Genomic DNA, 17,630 nt, shown 5'->3' on the forward strand with positions numbered 1-17,630 from the left:
CTAGGGCTTTACTCTTTGGAGAGAAGGAGGATGAGAGGAGACATGATAGAGGTGTACAAGATATTAAGAGGAATAGACAGAGTGAACAGCCAGCGCCTCTTCCCCAGAGCACCACTGCTCAATACAAGAGGACATGGCTTTAAGGCAAGGGGTGAAAAGTTCAAGGGGGATATTAGAGGAAGGTTTTTTACTCAGAGAGTGGTTGGTGCGTGGAATGCACTGCCTGAGTCTGTGGTGGAGGCAGATACACTAGTGAAATTTAAGAGACTATCAGACAGGTATATAGATGAATTTAAGGTGTACTGTGCTGTACTATTCTATGTTCTAAATTCCAGTGAGTAGGTCCTAAAGCTGCCAAACACTCCTTATATCTTAACCCCTTCATTACTGGAATCATGTTTGAAAACCTCCACTTGACTCTCCAATGCCAACATATCTTTTCTGTGATACGTGGCCCAAAACTGTTGACAATACGCCTAGTGCAGCCTGACTAGTGTCTTATAAAGGCTCAGCATTATCTCCTTGCTTTTATATTCTATTCCCCTTGAAATAAATGCCAACATTGCTTTTGCCTTCTTTAACACAGACCCAACCTGTAAATTGACCTTCTGGGAGTCTTGCAGGAGGACTCCTAAGTCCCACGACTCCTCCGATGTTTGAATTTTCTCCCCATTTAGATAAAAATCTGCATTATTTTTCCTTTTACAAAAATGCATTATCGTACATTTCCCATCACTGAATTCCATCTGCCACTTTTTTGTCCATTCTTCCAATTTGTCTAAGTCCTGCTGCAATCGCATTGTTTCTTCTGCAGTATCTACCCCTCCACCTATCTTCGTATCATCCGCAAACTTTGCCAGAAAGCCATCAATTCCATTATCTGAATCACTGATGGAATGCAGAGAACTGATGGTTAAAGGAAAGTTATTGTTCCTGAACTTGAACATGTAGAAGGTGCACTGAAAATAAAATCTACATAAGACAAGTAAAGAATGTTTTGAGTGTGGTTTCTGAAAGAACTGATTTGAACTCTGATTTACTGACCCTCCTTAAGAAACGTTGGCTTGAAACCTCTGAACCTGATGTCTATATTCTCTTCCAGGAATTCACTGAAGCAAGCAAGCTGGACACAAAAACAAGGAAAAAGGCAAAGTAAGTTGGATTTCCCATCTAGATATCACCCAGTGCCTCGAGCAGCAAGAAACAACAATGCTTCTTCTGTGCGTGGGTCCCTCGAACAATCTGACAATCAAATCGATTGTCACTGACTGCTGAGAAAGTTGTTTTGTAGCAGCAGTACAGTGCAAAGGCATAAAATTACTATGGCTTGTAAATAAAAATAAGTGGTGCAAAATATATTACTTATTTGTTTGATTTATTTTAGAAATACAAAGTAGACACACACAGTCCCTTCTGCCCCAACAAACTGTGTTGCCCAGCAACCCACCTATTCAACCCTAACTTAATCTCAGGACAATTGACCAATTAACCTTCTCAAAGGTATATCTTTGGACTGAGGGAGGAAACCTATACAGCTACAGGGAGAATGTAAAATCTCCTTAGAGATAGTGTTGGAATGGAAACCTGAACTCTGATGCCTGAGCTGTAGTGGCGTTACGTTAACCTCTACGCTACATGGCGCTTGAAAGCATAGTAATCATGGGTTCATGGTCCAATCAGAAATCTGAGCGTGGAGGGGACGAAACTTTTTTTGAATCATTGAGTGTGGGTCTTTAGGCTCCTGCAACTCCTCTCCAATGGTAGTAACTAGAAAAGAGCCTGTCCATGCAGTCACACACAACGCTGGAGGAACTCGGCAGGACGTGCAGTATCTATGGGAAAGAGTAAACAGTCAACGTTTCGGGCCGTGACCTTTCATCAGGACTGGAGAAAAAGATGAGAAGTTAGAGCAAGAACGTGGGGAGAGAGGAGAAGGAAGTACGCATAGCTGCCCCTAAGCAGAACAAGTGCCATACCTGTCCTTACACCTCCTCCCTCACTCCTTCTTCCAGCTGAGGTGATATTTCACCTGTGAGTCTGTTGGGGTCATTTACTGTGTTTGGTGCCCCTGGTGTGGCCTCCTGCATATTGGTGAGACCCTACATTTACTGGGAGACTGCTTCTCTGAGCATCTACACTCCATTCGCCAGGAAAAGTAGGATCTCCCTGTGGCCACCCATTTCAATTCTACTTCCAGTTCCCATTCTGACATATCATTCCACGGTCTCTTCTATTGCTACAATGAGGCCACACTCAGGCCGGAGGAGCGACATCCTGTATTCCATCTGTGTAGCCTCCAACTTGATGGCATGAACATATCCAAGGAGGTGAGGTTCCTTAATAACAGATGCTGCCTTCTTAAGGTAGGGACCACCTCTTGAAGTTGTCCTCGATGCCGGGGAGGATTGTGCCTCCAATGCGGCTGGCTGTCTTTGATCCTCTTCAGCCTCTTATGATCCTGTGCATACCAGGCTGTGGTGCAACCAGTCAGAAAGCTTTCTGGACATCTGCAGAAAATTGTAAGAAAGAAGCTTTTTCCTAGGTTGAATAGGTTAGGACTTTGTTCCCTGGAGCATAGAAAATGAGGGGAGATTTTACTGATGTATACAAAACCATGATAGGGTAAACTCAAGTAGGATGTTTCCACTACGGTTATGTGAGACTACAACTGGAGGTTGGGGGTGAAGGGTGAACGGTAAAATGTTTAAGGAGAACATGAGGGGAATCGTCTCCTGATGATGCATTTGGGTTGGGTTGAGTCCATGTCCAGGGCGCTTGGTCCACAAAGTCAGTATACGTCCAAACCTTGGGTGTTATCTGTGTGAATTATGAGGGGAAGAGGTTCAGAATCAGGTTTAATTATCATAGAAACATAGAAAATATTCGGCCCTTCGAGCCTGCACCGCCATTCAGTATGATCATGGCTGATCATCCAACTCAGAACCCTGTACCTGCTTTCTCTCCATACCCCCTGATCCTTTTAGCCACAAGGACCATATCTAACTTCCTCCTAAGTATAGCCAATGAACCGGCCTCAACTGTTTCCTGTGGCAGAGAATTCCACAGATTCACCACTCTCTGTGTGAAGAAGCTTTTCCTCATCTCGGTCCTAAAAGGCTTCCCCTTTATCCTTAAACTGTGACCCCTCGTTCTGGACTTCCCCAACATCGGAAACAATCTTCCTGCATCTAGCCTGTCCAATCCCTTTAGAATTTTATACATTTCAATAAGATCCCCCCTCAATCTTCTAAATTCCAGTGAGTATAAGCCTAGTCGATCCAGTCTTTCTTCATATGAAAGTCCTGCCATCCCAGGAATCAATCTGGTATCACCAGCGTATGTCGTGATATTTGTTAGCTTTGTGGCGGCATTACAAAGCAATACATGTTAATAGAGGAAAAAAAAACTCGTGAATTACAGTAAATATACATATACAAAATAGTTAAATTAAATAGTAAAAAAGGACATCAAAAAGTAGTGAGGAAGTGTTCTTGTGTTCAATGTCCATTTAGGAATCAGATGGCAGAGGGGAAGAAGCTGTTGCTGACTTGCTGAGTGTGGGCCTTCAGGCTTCTGTAGCTCTTTCCTGATGGTAACAATGAAAAGAGGGCATGCCCTGGATGGTGGGGGTCCTTAATGATGGACACCGACTTTTTGAGGGACAGTTCCTTGGAGATGTCCTGGTTATCACAGAGGCCAGTGGCCATGATGGAGCTGACTAAGTTTACAACTCGCTGCAGGTTACTTTGATCCTGTGCAGTAGATCCTCCCCATGCCAGACAGTGACGCAGCCAGTTAGAAAGGTACATCTGTAGAAATTTTTGAGTGTTTTAGTTGACATACCAAATCTCCACAAATCCTTATGAAATCTGGCACTATGGCATATGCATGTTCTCTCTGCAACGATATGGGCTTCCCCCAGTTGCTCCGTTTTCACCCCCATCCCAATGCCTGATTAGAAGATTAATTGGCCACTGTTAATTGCCTATGGTGTGTAGAATCTAGGGAGAACTGAGGAAAATGCAAGCAGATTAAAGTGTGCTCAGAGTAAATGCGTGGTTGACGGTCAGCACAGTTACTACCCCTCAACTATCAGACTCCTGAACCAGCCTGGATAACTTCACTCCCCTCATCACTGATCTGATTCCACAACCTACAGACTCACTTTCAAGGACTCTGCAATTCATGTTCTCTGTATTATCTTTTTTTACTTGCACAGTTTGTCTTCTTTTGCTCATTGGTTGTTTGTCAGAATTTATTATGTACAGCTTTTCACAAATTCTAATGTATATCTTTATTTTCTGTAAAACCCTGCAAGAAAATGAATCTCAGGGTTGTGCATGGTGACATTTATGTACTTTGATAATAAATTTACTTAGACTTTGAGTTTCAGTAACATCCTGATGAATATTTTTCTGCAGCCTTGCAGCTGAATGACATATTAATGCACACACTGGTATAACTTCGCATTCAGTGTAGAAGTGTCCCCAATGTCAGAGTGTTGTATCATTCTTTTTGTTAATTAGTGCATGCTAATTCTCTCTTTTAATTCTCTCTCTTTGCTTAAAAGAATTTCCACACAGAGGCCGGTATCTGAAGGTGGATCTTTTGGTTGGTAGATATGTTTGTAGATTATATTTTTCCCTAACTCTGTCTCGGTGAAAATCCCATCCTCCTGGAATTCAGTAACTCTTTTGCTCAGCAAGCATTTCGTTAAACCCTGTTGGTATTCTTCAACCCCGCATGCAAAATGGCTTTGCGTATCTCAGTAGTGGTGTTTTAGAACACTCTAAAAAAGATTAGAATATTGCATAGTGAAATACAGATGTGGGAAATCTGACATGAAAAGAGAAAATGCGAGTCAGGAGTTCACACACACACACACACACATACACACGCATGCGCGCGCGCACACACACGCACACACACATACATGCACACATACACACATATGCACACTTTCACACACATACACTCACATGCATCATGCTCACAAATACATATACGTATATAAAGATGTTTATACACATGAGCACGCAGCTATATGAATACCAGGAACACACACACATACCCCACATTCACTATACAGACACATACTCAGACATATAATCATACAAAATACACACTGATGGACACATACAATAGAGATTGATTTACAGCCAAGATGCACACATACACAGACATCAGTTTCACTTGGTCTATCGGTTCCCACCGTGGCCTCACTGTGCTCTTTGCTCCAACCTGTTACAGACTGGAACGTGGATTACTTCTTCAATGACATTGCCAGGAATGATGAAGAAAAGAGCCTACTCCAGGTAACAGGGACAGAAGGCAGCCCTCCTGGAGAAGCAAACTGAATGATCACAAGAAATTGGTGTTTAAGTCATGGGCAATTTATTGAACACTAGTGTGCACCAGGAGAACAGTCAAAGGTGATCCACCTGATCATGAATTTGGTACAGCTTTTACATTCTCGGTGACGAGATGACCCTTGATAATAGAAAGACTAAGTACCAGATTAGGTCCTGATTACAGAATAAAATGTTTATCCACAGGTCCAACAGCAAATCTAATTTTCTATTACAACAATGGGCGCACTCTGTAATTGGTGAAGTTCCTGAAACTTGGATGTTGTCGGTGCTGCGGTCCACGTCTCTGGTTTTGTCTGGTCGATCCCTGTAGCCACATTAGCACAATTCACATCCGTATGTAATAGTTATTAGTCCTCACTATTATTTCCTCTACATCACAGTTAGATAAATGGCTTTCATGGGAGGGGAATTACAAGGTCACAAGGAACAAACGGTAGGAGCTGAGTCCACGACCAGATCAGCCTTGATCTTATTGAATGGCTGATCAGGCTCAATAGGCATGATGGGAGACTTCAGTTCCTATTTCTGATGGCCTTGAAATCTTTTTTTATATAGGACGTGGAACTGAACTGTGAGGAAACAGAAATTGGGACCTTGAAACGCCTTCAGATGCTGGTCCGTGGTAGGAAGAGTCACAATGCTGAAGACACAAAGAAGATTGCTTCTCATGGTGAGTAACACTATCACTTCCTTCTGTTCCCTCCAAGGGTGGGATGCTAGGAACTCCTGGTTGAGCAGAATCAGAATCAGGTTTAATATCACTGGAGTGCTCTCAGATTCCGCAAGGTGTCACAGCCTGAGGAGGGGATAGTGGGGATAAGCTCCCACTATCTATTAAATGCTCCCAATGGTGAGCATCTGAAATAGCCTCTGACCACCAAGACCAGCTCCAGACCTTCATATATGGCTTATCTACTAAGCCTGGCTGAAATGTTTCTACTGACAGGAGAAGAGGCACCTTAAGATCAGTCATTTTGGGCAGACGGAACTTGTCAGCCATGGTTGGCAGCTCATCCAGAAGAAGAAAACATTGGCTTTCACCTCTCCACTACTTTGTGGCTATACCCACTCATGGGAAAGGCTTCAGGAGAAAACCCTGAGGACAAATCTGGAACTGGAGTCCCTATGTTGAGTTCAACGCTGACTGGCAACTCCTGCGATGCAGCTGGTGCGAAACTCTATTGGTCTTTGCTGTTCCTTTGCATTCTTCAGCTGTGTGGAGGGTACAGACTTGTGCAACAGCTTGCTCTCCATATCGTACTGCCCTGGCTTGCGTAGGATAGCTAGGACACATCATCTATGGTCAATCCCAACCAACAGAGGGTCTCATACACTCATTAGCCATTTTATTAGGTACACCTGTACACCTGCTCATTAATGCAAATATCTAATCAACCAATCATGTGGCAACAACTCTATGTGTAAAGGCATGCAGACATGGTCAAGAGGTTCAATTGTTGTTCAGAACAAATATTGGAATGGGGAGGAAATGTGACTTTGACCGTGGAATGATTGTTGGTGCCAGACAGGGTGGTTTCAGTATCTCAGAAACTGCTGATCTCCTGCACAACAGACTCTAGAGTTTACAGAGAATGGCATGAAAAACAAAGAAAAAACATCCAGTGAGCAGCAGTTCTGTGGGTGAAAATGCCTTGTTAATAAGAGAGGTCAGAGGAGATTGGCCAGACTGGTTCAAGCTGACACAAATGGCTTAGCAAACCCCTAAAGACAAATGTTACAACCCAGACAGTGTACGATCAGATGACTCTCTACTTCAAGAGGTAGCAGCCTTAAAGCAAGATAGTCATAGAGAGATACAGCATGAAACAGGCCCTTCAGCCCACTGTATCCATGCTGACTATCCACGACTCATTTACACTAATGCTGCATTAATTCTGCCTTCCCATCAGTTCCACCATTTATCTTCACATTTGGGACATTGTACGGCAGCTGATTAACCCAGCACCCTGCGTGTCTTTGGGATGTTGGAGGTAATTGGGTGCCATGGTAGAATAGTCCTTAGAGTGATGCTATTACAGCTCAGAGCGTTCTGGAGTTCAATTCTGGCAACATCCTGTAAGGAGTCTCTGTACGTCCTGCCCTGGGAATGCTTGGGAAAGATGTACCAGCTAGGTTAATTGGTCATTGTAAATTGGCCCATGATTGATTTCAGGTTAATCGTGTTTATTGGGGGTTGCTGGGACACTGCGACACAAAGGGCTGGAAGGGCTAACTCTGTACTGTATCACTAAATAAATAAAAAAATCCAAGGTAACCCACTAGTCCATCATGCAAATTTCTCATAAGGACCAAGATCAGGAATGAACCCAGGTCTCTGGTGCTGCGAGACTGCAGCTCAGTTTACTGTACAACTGTGCCGGCCCAAAGTCACCCTTTATCGTTTGGTACCAAATTCATTCCAGATACCACGGCCCCCCTCAGTACTGGTGGTCAAAGATGAGTTTCCAACCCAAGTTCGCCCATGATTATAGAGCACTAAAGCATAGAAGCAGGGATTTCAGCTCATCTAGTCCAAGCTCAACTGTTGTTTTACCGAGTCACATCGATCTACTCCTGGCCCAGGTTCCTGCATACCTCTCCCATGTATGTACTTATCCACACTTCTCTTAAATGCTGAAATCACACCCAGATCCAGCAGCTCATTCCACACTCACAACACCTTCTGAGTGAAGAAGTTCCCTCTCAGATTCCTCTTAAATATTTCACGTTTCACCCTTAACCCAAAGATCCAAAGTACATTTATTCTCAAAGTATGCATGTGTACATAACCGAGATTTGTCTACACACAGACTGCCAGGAAACAAAGAAAATCATGAAACCTGTTCAAAGTAAACATCAAAACCACAACGCGCAATAAAGAATAAATTACGTAAATGGCAAAAAAACAAGTAATAAGCACCAAACCACAAAGTCATCGAAAGAGTCCAAGCTTATTCAGTCCAGCTCAGTTTAGCCAAACCCAGCACTGTGTTTTGTTATCTACATGCTGCAGAACCTATCTCCCCTGATCAAAACTGCACAAATTAACAACGAAAGAAAGTAGCGACCAGAAACCAGAAACACATCATAATACCCATCTTCCGCTCTCGTCCTCGATGATTTCTATCTTCCTCAACACTTCAATCGGTGAGATTGGTGAGAAATGGAGTCCATCATGGGCTCGCACCCCGTTTCCAGGCTTCTTGCCCTACAGGGTGCACACGTCGATCAAACCCTCTCCAAACTTCCTCAGAGCCAGCAAAGTGCCAGGTCGCTCAGTCAGCCCAAGAACACACCATCAAACTGTAGAGCAACAGTAGCAGAATCATATTTGTAAAAAAAAGTGAAAGAAGTAGCTTTGTGAACTGTCTGTTGGGTGTCGCCCTTGGTTGCATTGTTTGCTGCTGCCATCTTCCCTCCTCCCATGAACTCTAAATCTAGTGTCACCCATCGGCCGTGGAAATGGCCTGCTTGCAATTACCCTATCTATACCACTCATAAATTCATATACCCCACATTCTCCAGGGAATAAAGTCCTAACCTATTCAACCTTCCTCTGTAACTCAGGCCTCACCAATGCCTTAGATGACTTCAATATAACATCCCAACTCCTGGACTCAGCACTTTGATTCATGAAGGCCAACGTGCCAAAAGCTCTCTTTACGACCACATCTACCTGTGAAAATCTTCTGAGAACTTGGCATCATCGGTGTAATTAGGCAGTGCAGGTTCGTTGGGCTGGAAGGGCCTGTGAACATGCTCTATCTCTAGAAAAATATAATAAAATCTCAAGGGCCTCAAGTAACACTTCACCCGTGAGTCTGTTCGGGTCATCTACTGTAACTGGTGCTCACGGTGTGGCCTCCTGTATATCGGTGAGACCCGACCTAGATTGGGAGACTGCTATGCTGAGCACCTACGCTCCATCCGAAAGAAAAAGTGAGATCTCCCAGTGGCCACCCATTTTAATTCCACTTCGCACTCCCATTCTGACATGTCAGTCCGTCGCCTCCTCTGATGCTGCGATGAGGCCACACTCAGACTGGAGGAGCAACAGCTCATATTCTATCCGGGTAGCCTCTAACCTGGTGGCATGGACATTGATTTCTTGAACTTCCTGTAATGCCCTCCCTCACCTTCTCCATTCCTGTTTCCCTCTCTCATTTTATCTCCTTACCTGCCCATCATCTCCCTCTGGTGCTCCTCTCCCTTCCCTTCCTTCCATGGCCTTCTGTCCTCTCCTTTCAGATTCCCAGCCCTTTCTCTCTTTCACCAATCAACTTCCCAGCTCTTTACCTCCCCCTTTCACCCCCTGGTATAACCCATCACCGACTAACTTGTATTTCTTCCTCCCCTCCCCCTCCTCCTTACTCAGACTTCGTATCATTTTTCTCCAGACCTGATGAAGGGTCTCGGCCTGAAACATCAACTGTTTACTCTTTTCCATAGCTGCTGCCTGGCCTGCTGAGTTCCTCCAGCACCTTGTGTGTGTAGCTCTGATAATAAAACCTCCCTCTTGTAGGGGATGTATTGGGACCCTCCAGTAGGGGTATTTAACCATATATAACCATATAACAATTACAGCACGGAAACAGGCCATCTCGGCCCTTCTAGTCCGTGCCAAACGTTTACTCTCACCTAGTCCCACTGACCTGCACTCAGCCCATAACCCTCCATTCCTTTCCTGTCCATGTACCTATTTCACAGAGGTGGTTCTCACGATGGAGTTGGATTCATATTTGTTGCGTGCCTTGGTCTGAGCTGGGCCTTGCTAGGTGAAACGCTTGCTTTTACCGAACATGGACTTGGGCTTTCTATGCATCTCAATCATAGAAAGGGTGAACGCACGTAGTCTTTTCACGGAGAGGGAGGACTAAACCTGAGGGCAGAGGTTTAAGATTGAAGGTGAGAGATATAAAAGGGGCAGCTTCTCCATGCTAAGGTTGGAGCTTATTTGGAAGGAGCTTCCAGGAGCAGTAGTTAAGTCAGGCACATCAGCAACATACACTCAGTGGTCACCTTATTAAGTACCTCCTGTACAATGTTCATGGTCTTCTGCTTCTGCAGCACAAGTTTTGTACATTCAGAGATGCTCTTCTGCACACCACTGTGGTATCGTGTGGTTATTTGAGTTACTGCCACCTTCCTGAAAGCTTGAACTTGTCTGACCATTCTCCTCTGACCTCCCTCATTCTCCTCTGAACTCCCTCATTCTCCTCTGACCTCCCTCATTCTCCTCTGACCTCCCTCATTCTCCTCTGAACTCCCTCATTCTCCTCTGAACTGCTGCTCACTGGTTTTCACCCCATTCTCTGTAAACTCTAGAGTAGAGGTTCCCAACCCTTTTTATGCCATGGACCCCGACATTAACCCAGGGGTCTGTGGATCCCAGGTTGGAAACCCCTGTTCTAGAGACTGTTGTGTGTGAAAATCCCAGGAGACCGTGCCTATTCTGAGATACTTAAACCACTCCGTTTGGCATTGTGATACTTGGTCTGAACAACAACTCAACCTCTTGGCCATGCCTGCAAGCTTTTATGCATTGAGTTACTGCCACATGACTGGCTGATTAGATATTTGCGTTAACAAGCAGGTGTACAGGTGTACCTAATAAAGTGGCCATGGAGTCCATGAGGCCTTCCATTGGTCAGGATTAATGACGGATGTTGTGTCCTAGCTGTCATACACAAGCCGATGCAGTGATTGCTACCATCTGATTGGATATTAGATATTTGTACTAACAAGAAGGTGTACATGGAGAGGAGATACTTAGATATCTATGAGCCAAACATGGTTAGATGGGTCTAGCTCACTGGGCAACACAACTGGCATGGACCAGATGGACCGAAGGGCCTGTTTTTATTGCTTATTGACTCTATGACTCCATTCCTCAGAGACCGACTTGAAAATTGTAGACTAAGCCTCTGCTGTTGGGGTTTAAAGCTTTGCTTGTTACATGTACTGTACATCGAAACATTGAGCATACATTTGCATCATTGACAAACACTGTCCAAGGATGTGCTAGGACCAGCTCACAGGTGTGACATGCTATGACATCAAGGTAGTGTAGTAGTTAATATATGGCACTTCACAGTGACCTGGGTTCAATTTCCCCCCACTGTCTTTGAGGAGCTTTTATGTTCTCCATGTGACCGTGTGGGTTTCCTCGGTGTGCTCCAGTTTCATCCCACAGTCTAATGTTGTACCGGTTGGAAGGTTAATTGGTCATTGTAAACTGTTCCATGATTAGGCTAGTGTTAACTCGGGGGATTGCTGTGCAGTGCAGCTTGATGGGCCGGAGGGGCCTATTCCACTCCGTATTTCAGTAAATGAGGCCTCCGTTGGTCAGGCTCAACCTTGGATGTTGTGTCCTAGCTGTCTAGATATGCAAGCCTAGGTAGTACAGTATGGAGAGGAAGCTGTTGCCCATGTACCAAACTCCCCCACTCCACTGACCTGATGAACCCAAAGGGACGGCAGAGACTGATACAGTTTGGGACCAACAGCATCTCAGGAGTTGCCAGTCAATGTTGAACTCAACATAAGGCTGCATTAGGGACTCCAGCTCTGGATTTTTCCCTTGGGGTTTACTTCCAAAGCCTTCCCCATGAGGTGGTATAGCCGAACGGCAGCGGAGATCTTAAATCAGAAATTTCCTTCTCCTATGTGGTCACCAAATATGGCCCCATCTACCAGAAATGACTGCTTTTAGGCTCCAGTTACCTGCCTTTGTCTTTTCTCCTGTTAGCTTCCACCAGGCTTAGTTGCTAAGCCACATGTGAAGGCCAGGAGTTGGACTTGGTTCTTAGAGGCTATTTGAGGTGTATACCTTTGGGAGTGTTTAACAGGTAGTGGGAGCTTATCCCCACTACACTCCCCCCCCCCCCCACCACCAGCCCCAGAGGCTATTTGAGGTGTATACCTTTGGGAGTGTTTAACAGGTAGTGGGAGCTTATCCCCACTACACTCCACTCCCCCCCCCCCCCCACCAGCCCCAGCTATAATAACCTCAAAGAACCATCTCAAAAAATAAATAAATTTATTTATTTACAATTAAGTCCACAACTTAATTATGCTATGTCTTTGGACTGTGGGAGAAACCAAAGCACCTGAAGGAAACCCACGTGGTCACAAGGAGAAGGTACCAACTCCTCACAGACAACGGCATGAATTAAACGGCAAAACTGGCACTGTGAGGTGTTACCTGGACTGCAATGCAACAGTGCCGTACAAGGTCCTTGTTTTTCACTCAAAGGGTGGTGCAGAGTTGGAATGAGCTGTGATAGACAGTGGCTGAAGTGGGCTCATTAGCAACATGGACAGAAAAGGCTGGCAGGCCTGTGGGCCAAACACAGGCAAGTGGGACGAGCTTGCTGGGCAACACAGACAGCACCGCTCAGTTGGAGCGAAGAGCATATTTCCATTGCGGAATGGCCCTCTGATTCAATTTCTCAGAGTCCAGAATAAAAATTGTAGTCTGAGCCTCTGAGATTGCTGCCTTCTGGAGGTGCTGAGCTTTGTTTGGCCTACTCCCTCTTGAGAGATGGCAAAGGGATTCTGCAGATGCTGGAAATCCAGAGCAACACACACAAAATCGCAGGAGGAACTCAGCAGGTCAGGCAGCATCTATGGAAATGAATAAACAGTCGATGTTTTGAGTCGTTGAAGGTTCATGGCCTGAAACATAGACTCTATTCCTTTCCATGACCTGACCTGCTGAGTTCCTCCAGCATTTTGGACTTCAAAGGTGCCTTGTTTTAAGAAGATGACCACCACTGAAATCAGTAGCCCAGCAGCAGGGAAGTGAGGCAAAAGGCTTTTACCTCCAGGACAGAACACTTTCGATAACCTTCCTTCAAGCCATTGAAGGACTTGTAATGGCAGTGTGTACACGGCAACTATGGTTCTCCACTATGTCCACCAGATTGGAGACAGCACCATCTTCCTCTAGTACAATATGCTGCCCTCACCTTAGCAACAGCACTAACCAATCAGATTCAACTTCTCTTCATGGACTCCAGCCCCAAATGACAATTATTTTTTGTTAAAACCAGCTTTGTGAGACTTATTGAAGGAAGTTATGGTGGGTTGAGACACAAGCATCTTTATCCTTGGGCGGCACTGTAGCATGGCAGTTAATGCCTTGCTTTACAGCGTCACTGACCTGGGTTCAATTCCCGCCGCCGTCTGTAAGGTGTATGTATGTTTCCTCTGAGAGCTCCGGTTTCCTCCACATTCCAACGATGTATGGAATAGTAGGTTAATTAGTCATATGGGTATAATAGGGTGGCCCCAGCTTGTTGGATCGGGAGAGCCTGTGTTATTGTGCTGTATCTCTAAATTTAAAATCAAATCAAATCTTTGAGATAATCACAGCACCACTCTTTTGTTCTTCTCTGTTCAATATGTTGTTGACTACATCAATTGCCAGGGATGAGTGGATGATACCGCTGGGTAAGGCAACACAGGCATTCTCTGAGGACTTCATTTGGCAGTAGTCAGAGGCCTGGTAGAGAATTGTTCTCACCTCTCTGGATATTGAAGACTCAGGCTGACAATAGAGGTTAAAAGAATGCAATGTGGTCTTGTTGAAAGATTAACACTCTGGAGAGGGTCGTGGTTTGTAGAATGTTCTCTCTCATGTGTGAGTCCAGAACCAGTGGACCTGGTCTCGGATAGCCTCATTTAAAACTGAGATGAGGAAGAATTTCGAGAGAAGGATGAAATCAAGGTTTATGGCGAAAGGGCAGGAAGAGCCATAACCCCACTAATAGTTCTATTTAAAGGCTGCTGTCCTGATGAAGGGTCTCGACCCAAAACATTGACTTATTCATTTCCATAGATGCTGCCTGACCTACTGAGTTCTTCCAGCATTTTGTCTGTGTTGCTCTGGATATCCAGCATCTACAAAATCTCTTGTTTTACTAAACAGACAACCAACGTGCAAAAGAAGACAAACTGTGCAAATAAAAATTTACTGAGAACATGAGTGGTAAAGAGTCCTTAAATTGAATCCGCAGGTCATAGGTTCAGTTCAGAGTGAGGTGAGTGAAATCATCCACACTGGTTCAGGAGCCTGATGGATGAGGGGAAATAACTGTTCCTGAACCTGGTGGGTTGGGTCCTGAGGCTCCTGTACCTCTTTCCTGATGGCAGCAGTGAGATGAGAACGTGGCATGTAGCCTAACCATTGTCTTATATAATCAGAAGCACATTTATTACCACTGACTTATGTAATGTGAAATTTAGTTTTTTACAGCTGCACTGCAGTGCAAAGACTTAAAATTACTATTGATTATAGATTATCTAAAAAGTGCAAAAAAAGGGATAATGTAGTAGTGTTCAAAGGGCACAAAGTATTGCAGAGGATCCCTACCACCCATCCCAAAATCTCATTGACCCACTGCCATCAGGAAAGAGGTACAGGAGCATCAGGACTAGGACTGACAGAGTGGGATCAGCTTCTTCCCTAAGGCTGTGAGACTAATGAATACCCTGCCACCACTGAGGTCTTGTTACTATGACAACAAGCTATTTACTGTTTATCTGTGCTGCGCACTTCACATGCATTTTTAATTATATTTTATTAATTTATTTGTGGTAATATTTTGTTTTATGTGCTCTATGTTATATATGTTGTGTGGTGCACTGTGGTTTGGAGCGGGTGTTGCTTTGAATTTCCAGCATCTGCAGACTTTCTCGTGTCTCTGGTAACCAGTTCAGGTCCTGGACTTCACGTTTAGCTTTGCTATTAAGCTCGGTGGAACCATTTCTACTGACAGGAGAAGGGGCAAAGGCGGGTTACTGGCACCTTAAAACCAGTCGCTTCAGGCAGATGGGGCTCGTCAGCTATGGCTGACAGCTCATCTCGAAGAAGGAAAACTCTGATCACAAACCTCCGCTGCCTTGCGGCTATACCCACTCATGAAGAAGGCTTTGGGAGTAAACCCAGAGGAAAACTCTAGAGCTGGAGTTCCTGAGTTCAATGCTGACTTGCAACTCCTGTGGTGCCTCTGGTGTTGAACGGTACCAGTCTCTATCATTCTTTGGATTCATCGCCTTTGTGGAGAGGGGGGAGCTTGCTGTATTGGCAACAGCTTGCTCTTTATACCATACTGCCCTGGCCTGTGTGCTTCATAGATGCAATTTCCGTGGTCAACCCCCTCTAAGAGAGGACCTCTTCAAAGTTGACTCTAAGAAGTCACAGCTTTAGAGTGAGACTAAGGTGAGGTCCCATCCTCCATCTCAGGTGGAATTAAAAAAAGCTTGATGGGTTTACTGTGGAAGAGTGAGGCAACGTTCTTCTGTGTACTGCGATAGTACTTATCCTTAAGTCCACTTCACAACAACACATTATTGTTAAGGCTGGTTTAAAGGTGGCACAGTAGCATAGTGGTTACTGTAAACGGTGCTACAGGTTCAATTCCGGCACTGTCACTGGGAGTACGTGTGTTCTCCCCATCATTGCTGGGGGCTCCAGTTTCTTTCAAAGACGTTCAAAGACGTCAGGGTTAGCAGTTTAATTGGTCACTAGGGTGTAATTGGGCAGTGTGGACTTGTTGTGGCAGAAGGGCCTGTTACCATGTTGTACCTCGCAAAAACATAAATAGTATCTTGACCATCACAGAAGCTGAAAGCTTGATGTCCACATTTCACTTTTGACGTTCCTCATATTACAAAAGTAACTAACACTTTAAAAGTATCTCATTTGCACTTTGGGGAATTTTGAAAGGTAGGTAAACAGTATGATAGAAATCCAAGTTGTGTTTTTAATTCCTTGCCCATCCCTACCCTCCCTGCAGGCTTTATGCTTGGTTATCTTTTTTATAACTCAAACGTTAACCCTCTCTTGCTTTTTCTTAGACCATAAAACAGGGGAGCAGAATCAGGCCAATTGACCCATTGAGTCTGCTCCACCATTCCATCATGGCTGATTTATTATCCCTCTCAACCCCACTCTCCCGAATTCTCCCCAGAACATTTGACGGCCTTACTGACTAAGAACACTAAACACCATTTCAAATTCTTTCATGGTTCCATTTTTAAGAGTGTGAAGTTATTAATGAATCTGCTTCAGTCATCTTCTCCAACTTATAACAGTGAATTGCAAAAGAGAAATTCTCATCTCCTCATTGGGTCTTGACGTGTCTTTGCTACAGTTACAGGTCGATGATGCTACATAGAAGTTGTCGCTCTTTTCCCATTCGACCATGTCCACGCGCCTCCCAGTGCAGTAAACAATGGTCTTCCCAGAACGACCCATATCTGTGCAAAAACATTTGACAGGTTCCTTTTATCAGAACAACGTGCCAGTTCATTAATTTGAAAGCAAAGCAAGTTCTTCCTACTCTTGTGAGGAGGAGGTGGTTCTCTGCATGAGCCTGGTGGTGGGGAGGAGGGTGAAATAACTGAGCTGAGCCCATTGAAGTAACTACTCATCCTATGAGGGTGTAATAACACTTGCTCCAATTAGAGGCCATTTTCATGTGACCATAAGACATAGGAGAAGAATTAGGCTTCTCAGCCCACTGAGTCTGCTCCACTATTCCATTACCATGTGACCATAAGACGTTAGAGCAGTATTAGGCCAATCAGCCCGATTAAATCTGTTCTGCCATTCAATCATGGCTGATCCCAGATCCCACTCAACCCCATATACTTGCCTTCTTGCCATATCCTTTGATGCCCTGATCAATCAGGAAACAATCAACTTCCACCTTAAATATACACAAGGACTTGGCCTCCAATGCAGTCTGTGGCAGATCATTCCACAGATTCATTACTTGCTGGCTAACAGAATTCCTGCTTACCTCTGATCTAAAAGGTCGCTCCTCAATTTTGAGGCTGTGCCCTCTAGTTCTGGATACCTCCACCAGAGGAAACATCCTCTCCATCTTCACCCTAACTAGTCCTTTCAACATTCGGTAGGTTTCAATGAGATCCCACTGCATTCTCCTAAAGTCTAGTGAGTACAGGCCCAAAGCTGCCAAATGTTCCTCATATGTTAACCCTTCATTCCCAGAATCATCCCCTTGAACCTCTTCTGGACTCTCTCTCATGAAGATACATCCTTTCTGAGATAAGGAGCCCAAGACTGTTGACAATGCTCCAAATGTGGCCTGACTAGTGTCTTATAAAGGCTCACCATTATCTCCTTGCTTTTATATTTTATTCCTCTTTAAATAAATAGTAACATTGCATTTGCCTTCTTTGCCACAGACTCAGCTTCTGGGGGTCTTGCACGAGGACTCCTAAGTC

At 44.6% G+C, this 17,630-nt stretch overlaps 1 protein-coding gene across 2 annotated transcripts in view; it reads left to right on the forward strand.

The window, feature by feature from the left end:
* LOC140727479 (SAM domain-containing protein SAMSN-1-like) overlaps window positions 1-17,630 on the forward strand; it is a 163,555-nt gene that overhangs the window by 20,340 nt on the left and 125,585 nt on the right. The window contains exons 3-6 of one of the 2 annotated variants that reach the window (XM_073044814.1): window positions 1,103-1,152; window positions 4,571-4,611; window positions 5,251-5,315; window positions 5,928-6,042. In XM_073044814.1, the coding sequence (XP_072900915.1) occupies window positions 1,103-1,152; window positions 4,571-4,611; window positions 5,251-5,315; window positions 5,928-6,042 (271 nt within the window). The remainder of the gene's footprint in view (window positions 1-1,102; window positions 1,153-4,570; window positions 4,612-5,250; window positions 5,316-5,927; window positions 6,043-17,630) is intronic. The other variant, XM_073044816.1, reaches the window with a different exon arrangement.

Source organism: Hemitrygon akajei, chromosome 5, assembly GCF_048418815.1.
Source record: "Hemitrygon akajei chromosome 5, sHemAka1.3, whole genome shotgun sequence".
NCBI lineage: Eukaryota > Metazoa > Chordata > Chondrichthyes > Myliobatiformes > Dasyatidae > Hemitrygon > Hemitrygon akajei.